Source organism: Lathyrus oleraceus, chromosome 6 (genome assembly GCF_024323335.1).
Source record: "Lathyrus oleraceus cultivar Zhongwan6 chromosome 6, CAAS_Psat_ZW6_1.0, whole genome shotgun sequence".
In the NCBI taxonomy this organism is placed as follows: domain Eukaryota; kingdom Viridiplantae; phylum Streptophyta; class Magnoliopsida; order Fabales; family Fabaceae; genus Lathyrus; species Lathyrus oleraceus.
The window spans coordinates 500,265,135-500,274,022 of NC_066584.1; the positions used below are offsets into that span (position 1 = coordinate 500,265,135).

General features: G+C 33.2%; 1 protein-coding gene across 1 annotated transcript; it reads left to right on the forward strand.

Moving 5' to 3' along the window:
• The first annotated feature begins 1,836 nt into the window (after nucleotides 1-1,836).
• LOC127091067 (vesicle-associated membrane protein 727) lies at nucleotides 1,837-6,264 on the forward strand. The gene is made up of 6 exons (XM_051029586.1): nucleotides 1,837-2,016; nucleotides 2,194-2,462; nucleotides 2,549-2,747; nucleotides 2,830-2,950; nucleotides 5,746-5,808; nucleotides 5,895-6,264. The coding sequence occupies exons 2-6, from the start codon at nucleotides 2,273-2,275 to the stop codon at nucleotides 6,036-6,038; spliced, it is 717 nt and encodes a 238-aa protein (XP_050885543.1). The 5' UTR covers nucleotides 1,837-2,016; nucleotides 2,194-2,272; the 3' UTR covers nucleotides 6,039-6,264.
• The last annotated feature ends 2,624 nt before the right edge of the window (nucleotides 6,265-8,888 follow it).

An 8,888-nucleotide genomic window follows, 5' to 3' on the forward strand; every position in this document is an offset into this window, starting at 1 on the left:
TCTGTCTGGAGAATATTTAAAGAGTTTGATATGAAACTAAGGAAGTTATAATTTTAAATCCTAGAAGAGGTGCGAAAGGTACCATCAAAGTAATTATGGATTGGTGTGTCATTACAACTTCCATCAACATTAATATTATGTAACAGAAGTGGCGAGAATTTCACTGGATGAATCAGTTGTTTGTTTGCTATGTTTGAGTTTTACTAGAGCATGCGCGAAAGGAGTCCACCATGAAGTGGAGTTACAACATCTTAAAGCCCACCAACGTCTTGCGGTAAATAGTTTATGACGATATTATGAATCTCATTATTTATCCAAATATTTTTATCTCAAGTCAAGAAAAGTTATAGAAGATTAAACTCAAGGTACAATTAAAGATTTCTAAAATTCTTATAGTCACAAACACAATGAAGGAAATGTTCATCATATAGGCCAAATCTAAAACACATGGCTGATTAGACTATATTGCGCCAATGAAGAAGAGAGAGTGTGTGTGGGAACAAAGCAGTGACAAACAAGGCAAAAAAGAAGAGTTTTTAGATCCAATGTCAATATTGAGTTTTCGTGTTGGGGTCATGTAAATCTTCTTTGTTGCGAAGGATATAAGAATAGTCACTCTTAGTTATGTAAGTAACACTTATATGATCATACCAAATGAAAGCATCTTATACATTAGGATTGAAGCAAAGACTTTTGGTAGTGAGCTCAACGATGATATGCCGAGGTAATTGGGTGTACAAGTGGTGTATGTTGAGGTAATTAAGGTCATGTATACGCACATAGTCAACAAAATCAACCAAGGGGCCAAAAGAAGTCAAATGGCTATACTAGAAGGATGATGAGTTTGACCTATGCCTCAAGTCATATCCATCTTTTAACATATTCTTTGATATAATAATTGATTTTTAAATGGAGGTACCCGTATTGGCATAAAGGGGGAGTATAGAGGCCGCAGACAAATACTTATGAGATAAGAGACACACCCAAAATTTATAAGTATTTTGAAGCATATCCCAAATCAACTTACCGAGGAGGACCATTTTGATATTTAGTTGATCGAACTCTAAACCACCAAACTTCTTTGGGCGTGCAATTTCAGTGGTGGAAGTAACCTTCCAAATAAAGTTTCGAGTCATATGATCAATCGTGTGACCATTTTTTTTAAGGAATTCAAGGGTGGTAAAAGAAGATTGAGGTGAGAAACATATATATCATCTGTCATCTTTTTGCTCGTCTAACAATGTCACAAAATTGAAGAACATGAATTAAAATGTAATTAGATAAGACACAAGAAATTCTCACCCTTCAATTCCATTTCACACCTTTTTGAAACACTCATAATCTATTAAAAAGATAAATGTTATTCTTTTTACCATAAACATTCTCCTTACCATGCAAATTATTTAACCAAGTTCAACTTCTGTATAAATAATATAAATTTATTTATTCTTCATAATTTTTTTAGATTATTTATAAATTTTCTTAGTTGATAAAATTCCCATACTAAAGACTTCTAAATTTTTTATTACTCTTATGAGTCTTATGAGTCATCTTTTGTATCCATTTCCTTTAAAGTTGACATTAATTTAGATGATAAAAAATCTCATCTCAAGTTCAAATATCTAAAATTAAATATAAAATCGTACTATTTATAAAAAATATCAGAAGTAACCTCTTTTAATTAAAATAATATAACTATATTATTATTATTATTTTTTTACAAATAAAATGATACTATAATACAAAATAAAAATATAAAATTGAACATTTTAATCTAAATCTTTTAATAGTAAGAAGTACCAATACTTATCAGTTTGGGTTTATTGGTTACTTAAGTGTTAATTAATCAATAATTACACAAACCTCTTCTACCACGTAGCTTCACGTAACTGATCAAACTGAAAACGCTGTCGTTATTAATACCTTCACCTTCCTATCTTTTTCTTCTTCTTCTTCGATCAAATTCATCTTTCGCAACGAATCAAACCACCGATTCTCGATCTCGTTCCACTTCAGGTTCTTCTTTCTTCTTCTCTTTCCTCAATTTGAATTTTAACAATCCAATTTCACCTAGATTCGTAAACCTCCTTTGGAATCGTTTTAGGTTTAGTTTCTGACTTCAATTAGGGTTATCGATTGTTGTAATTTGACTTTTTTTGGTGGATTTTTTTTGATTGATTTTGTTATTTACAGATTGATTAGGTTGTTGTGGTGATTGTGGTGTATCTTCTGGCTGTGTAGTTTTTTTTTGTTGTTGTTGTGGAAATTGGAGATGAGTCAAAGGGGTTTGATATATAGCTTTGTTGCCAAAGGAACTGTTGTTTTAGCAGAGCACACTCAGTATACAGGAAATTTCAGTACCATTGCTGTTCAGTGTTTGAATAAGCTTCCTTCAAATAGCACCAAATACACGTATTCGTGTGATGGTCACACCTTTAATTTCCTCTTAGACAATGGATTTGGTTAGTTTTTACTCTTTTTGCTTCTTTTTTATGTATTATTTGCTGTTTTGACTGTTACATTACATGGGATAATGTATGATGTGCAGTTTTCCTTGTTGTTGCTGATGAATCGATTGGAAGGAGTGTTCCTTTTGTATTTCTGGAACGGGTGAAGGATGATTTTAAACAGCGTTATGGTTCTAGTATTACGAATGGAAGTGACCATCCACTTGCTGATGATGACGAGGACGATGATTTGTTTGAAGATAGGTTTAGCATTGCATATAATCTTGACAGAGAATTTGGGTTGGTTTATGCTTGATCCCTTTGTAAGTTTTTGTTCGCTTTTTAGTTGTTTGTTTTATAGGATTTTGATGTTGTTGTACAGGCCAAGTCTTAAGGGGCATATGCAGTATTGTTTGACCCATCCTGAAGAAATGAGTAAACTATCAAAATTGAAGGCTCAAATAACTGAGGTCAAGGGTGTAATGATGGATAACATTGAGAAGGTATGTGATTGCTAAGCCTATTGACACACACATACACACTTTTGGTTTCTATAATATGTTTTTAGCTCTGGTACTTGGTGTTTAATTACTAAATAGTGCGTGTCTGGATCTACTGTTCTTTTTTATGTTTAGGCCTGTAAATCATATATAAGGGAGGATGTTATTAGTATTGCTGTTCTGTTTCAAACTTGTGGATTTTAATCTTGCCTCATGGTTATGCAGTTCACCTAGCGAGTTAAACAGTTATGCAATTGAGAAGTACCCACCTAACCATGTGAAATACTTAGCTTCTAACTTGGTCCATTCAAATATTGATTCTTACGTTTTTTTTCGTGTTCTTTTTTTCTCCCCTTCTTTTCATGGTGCTTTACTACTGGCTATTTTAATGGTTTTAATATTCCCTATATTCACATAGCTTTGCCAGCCGTACTGTGCTCTTTTATTGTTTGATCTTTTTTTGCAAACTCTTCCTCCCAACACACATGCACAGCGCGCAATTGCAATTGTGTTGGGTTGCATACTTCTTAATTTGCAGCCTAACAGATTTCTTTACGGTCAATTGATGTGGCAAAGGCATTGCTTCCCTTTTTTATTGCTGATTTTCATTTTCAAGCTATTTACAATGATTTTTTAATCTCAGTGAATAAACAATTGAGCATATTAAGATGGCAGTAAGCATTCTTCACCTGTTCAATATCATAGAGATAAGAATAATAGGGCCGATTATTCCACATACAACACTACATAGGATTAAGAACGAATGCATTAGAGAGAAAATCAGGATAGCTCCTACTGTGGCAAAGATGGTAGTATAATAATCACTGTAAATGGTTTGTGTATGTGTGATGTGAGTGTGAGTATGTATATAACCCCGGGTAAGGATAGAGGGTATTCTAACAGTTACAAGTAATGATAGACCAAGAAGATTTGTAGGCTAAAGTCCCCAACCATTATTAATGTTAGGCTTACATGATTTGTGTTTAGACAATGCTTGGTCGTCATGACAACATTTGACCCTGTTACTTACTCCCTAATGGGAAAAGACCTTATTTGTTTGTGTGACATTTATTACTTTATATTTTTCTTGTCACCTTTACTCTATTTTCAATTAGGAGTGGCAATTGGATCCATTTAGAGAAAATCCATCCAATCCATCCATCAAAAAATCCATCCAATCCATCCACTACATAAAAAATTAAGTTAATGGATTGATCCAATCCATCCATTTATAAGCATGGATTGATCCAATCCATCCAACACATTTTAATGATCCAATGGATTTTTTTATCTAATTTTAAAAAAATAATTTTATTCAAATATTAATTTATTTTTTTTGAAAAAAAAAATTCAGAAAAAATCTTTTTTTTTGAAAAATAAAAATAAATTTATTTTTTTCGAAAAAAAATATTTTTTTTGAAAATACAAAAAAACGTTTTTTTTCCAAAAATTTAAAAATAATTTTGAAAAATACCAAATTTTGATTTTATTTTCGAAAAAATTATTTTTTTACGAATATAAAAAAAATATTTTTTTTCGAAAAAAAAAACAATTTTTAAATTATTTTTTTCGAAAATACAAAAATATATGTTTATTTTGAAAAAAAAATAATTTTTCTCGAAAAAAGCTGATATTGTTTTATTAAAAAAAAAAAAAATTCAAAAAAATAAGTGATTTTTTTCAAAAAAGAAAAATTATAAAGGAAAAAGAAATGGATGGATGGATATCCATCCACTAAAAATATGATAATGGATGGATTGGATGGATTTTTATTCTTAATGGATGGATTGGATTGGATATTTTTAAAAAACTTTTAGTGGATTGTTAATGGATAATGGATTATTTTGATCCATCCATTAACGATCCAATCCATATCCATCCAATCCATCCATTTTGCCACCCCTATTTTCAATTACAATCACTCATTATTGCTCTAACGCCTAATTCTCAATGTGATTTTTGTACATTCAACTTGGTCAATTGACTATAGTTAAAATTATTCAATTCATAAATTTAAGAATACAAAATGCTAACCTTATGTTCAATAATTAAAAAAATGCTTATTTTTTTTACTTTTCTTTATGCCACTGGTGTGTTGAATTGTCCAAGCGGGACTAGATGAAGACTCTGATGGTTGAGCCTTTTATGCACACATTTGTAAAAGACATGTAACATCTGTTAATTGGAGCCAGTATTTTGGAAAGTTTTCTAGTGATGAACACTATGAATAATACTTTATCACATGAATCATATATTATACTGATCTAGCTAGTGAAACTTACATGGCTGGTACAAGAAATGTTCCATTCATCTCAGCTTTTGATTGAGGCATACTTACTAGTATTTGGATCCCATCATCTCACTGGATCCAGATGATGGAGAGAGATAAACACAAATTTTGTTATGTAGGAAAGAAACCAGCCATGATGAAAGTCCTCTGGCTATGTTTGAAATTGTTTACATTTGTAACAGGGCCTTCTCTTATATTTAACAAGATAAATTCCGGAACCATATTAAGTGCAAATGTCCCTTTTAGGCCATGGCTTTATATGATTAGTTTAATTTGTAGACTACACTGTTAGTGTACAAAGTTTTGCATTGTCAATAAATCACAATCACTGGGATATATGTCTTTAAAAGTAGTTATGATAATGTTTTTAATGATCAGATGATTATGATTGATTGTGTAAAAAAAATTTACACTGATGGTGTACATGAAAACTGAAAACTCGAACTTTTAAACTCTGTTTCTGAATACTAAGCACTTTTAAACATCATTTGCTCTCACTGTTTTAAAGGTTTTGGACCGTGGAGAGAAGATTGAACTTCTGGTGGATAAAACCGAAAACTTGCAGTTCCAGGTATTAATTAACATCCAAATCCAAACATGTCTGAACACTGAAACAATCTACTAATGTAATTTCATTTATTTTGCATTAAAATTTAGGCCGACAGCTTCCAGAGGCAGGGAAGGCAGCTGAGAAGGAAGATGTGGCTGCAGAATCTCCAAATGAAGCTGATGGTGGGAGGAGGAATCCTTATCTTAATTATAATATTATGGGTTATTGCTTGTGGGGGTTTCAAATGTTGATCGGGTTATATAAGAAATTGAATTCTGTATTTGGGCACATAAGGGATGTAGAGAGTGATATATTCTACCTGTACATTGAATTTGGTGCATGGAATTTATGGTTACTCTTATTTACTGTAATTAAGCTTGTGGTAAACGGCTAGTTACTTTGAAATCAAGCTCTTACTTTAGCTGAAATAATTACTGGGGTGGTTGTATATATAATCATAATGCTTTTACCATTTAAGCTTTCCCCTTGCCTCCTTGAAGTGTATTTGAAGTGTATTTTTGTTTCAATTAAAAATGTTAATTAGACAGAAATTTAAAAATAGATCGGGTAGCATAGATTAAAATTTTAGCTGCCAAGGCAGACTATTATTATTCTTTTAAAATCTGTTTTTTTAAAAGGGGTTTTGTTGAGTTATTGTCTGATTTCCTTTCTCTTATTTTCATTATGTGTATACCTTGTAATACCTCTTTCTCATCCCTATAATTTAGGGGATTATTGTTCTTACACCACCAAAAAAAACTCTCAAATTCCACATCTTTGGACACATTTTTTGTAGACATTCTTTTGCATAAATTAAAGAGGCATATTATTTTTGTTAAAATTTAATTCGGAAATATATCTTTATATGTGTAAAAGGTAAGTCTGAAGATACATCTTCATAAACATTATTAATTCAAAATTTCAGAGGGTGGTTCAGAGATGCATCACCAGACATTTTTGTTTCATATATGTGTTAGACCCTTCTCTCCCCTCTTCCTCTTTCATTTTTTTTAAAGTATTCAAAATACAAAATATCATTTGAGCTCTCACATCCATTCAAGCTTCTACTATTGAAACTCTTTCTCATTTATTCAAACTTCTCTTCCACTCATACGTCTCTCTCTCATCCATTTTGATTAGGTAAGTTTTTCAAAATTCTTTCTTTCTTTCTGTTTTGAATGATGTTTTAGATATCATAAGTTGTTTTAGCTACATTAGATAGTAGTGGAATCGAAATAGGTAGCCTAAACGGACATGCATTGACATTTGTTTGGAGGTTTAGGGCAGTGGTTGCGTTTTTGTCATTGTAGAGAAAATCACGACTTTATCCAGAGATGCATCTCTGGATTTTGTCAGAACTATTTTCGGAGATGTATCTCCGGATTTGTGTCTGACTGAATTTGTGATGTGACTATCTGTTTGTAACACATGTGCAATGGTTGAAAACAACCCTGGAAAAATTAGGCTCGGCCGTGTGTTCCAAACCGCGTCTATACGACGTGAGAGAGCCACAGTTAGAACCACGAGGCAACGAGTTGATGATAACTCGTTTGATTATTCACAACACCGAAGTTCCCAACCATCTAGTTCTTCTTCTCATAGCCGTCTGTCTCAAGCCTCTATTTCACGGGGCCATGAGTCCCCAGATGATGAGCAGCACCTGAAGCCCATGTAGAACATGAGGAACCCACTACTGATGCCCCTTTAAAGAGTTATCCAAGAGGGCTATTTGACACCTCCTTACTTCATCTCTATGCAGATCATGTTGTTAGGCATGTCTGGGAAGGAGAAGGTATAGTTATTTACCTTTGCATAACATATGTTTTAAACTAACTAAATCACGAATGATGGTGATACTTTTTTACAGGAGCATTCCTGTTTGCGATCGGTAAATCATGGCAAATAGATATTGGATTTGGCACACTGATTGGTTCAAGGATGTTATCAATTATTCTGGCCTTCTCGGCTTATGTGTTGCTGCGTACATGACCATAAACCATGGCATGCAGGCGACATTTACAGAGAAATGACATTCAGAGACTGTTACTCTTGGATTTTTCAGCTAGTAGAATGTCAACAAAAAGACATTTGGTAAAGAGCATTAATGATGTAGCGTCACATACTAATAACGAGGGATTGACCGAGCCGTCGACACATGGAAATGTGTTTTGGAGGAATCTTAGAGATAAATCCCCAAAACTTGGATCGTTGGGAAACATGTCAAAAATCTCGAAAAGGACAATTGACATAGGCCTTTATTTCAGCAAGAAGACCAATCGACTGAACCACGTAAGGTGAAAGACTTATGTAAATTTACAAGTCCAAAGTCCTTGATAGTCAGCGTTGACAGCACGTTGGAGCAGTTACCATATAGGGTTCTTGAGGAAGTTGGAAGCAGTTAAAATTCAACGTGAGTTTCAAACAGATAATATCGTGGATGACACGTAAATACACTAGTGGGAACTTGAAGATTGAACGTGGAGCGAATGTAGTAGTTTCTTAGTGGTCATAACTGTCGTTAATAGTTACTTTGTAAATAAAATAAATAGCAGACTCATACATGGGATCAGGGGTCGCAAAACTTCACACATACTCTCTATACCAATGGAGTATCCAAGTCAAAGAGCAAAATAATTGAGCGAGAAACATGTATGCATCTGCGTCCAATCTTTTTCATTAGTCTTTTGTTTCCTTAAGCGAAACATGTACTTTTACTTTTGCTTTGTTTAATGTCATTTATTGCATTGTACCTTATCATTTATCACAACCTAACTTCATTTAAAGTCGTTTTCTATGCCACTATCGTTCAGCGACTACATTCAATTCACACGCACGTGTGTTCACATAAATCATTTGCACAAATTTTTTTGGAGATTTTTCGAGTTAATCTCACAGACTTTCTAAACTCGTGATTGTTTACTAAAAACACCGGTAAATAGAGACATCATCTTTCCACCTTCCTATTGGTGAGATGACCATCACCCTGGATGACGTCTCATGCCTTCTGCATCTTCCCATCAGGGAAAAAATTACTAAGCCACGAAAGGCTCGGTCGAGAGGAAGTCGCGGAGTTGATTGTCACCCATTTGGGAGTTAACCCA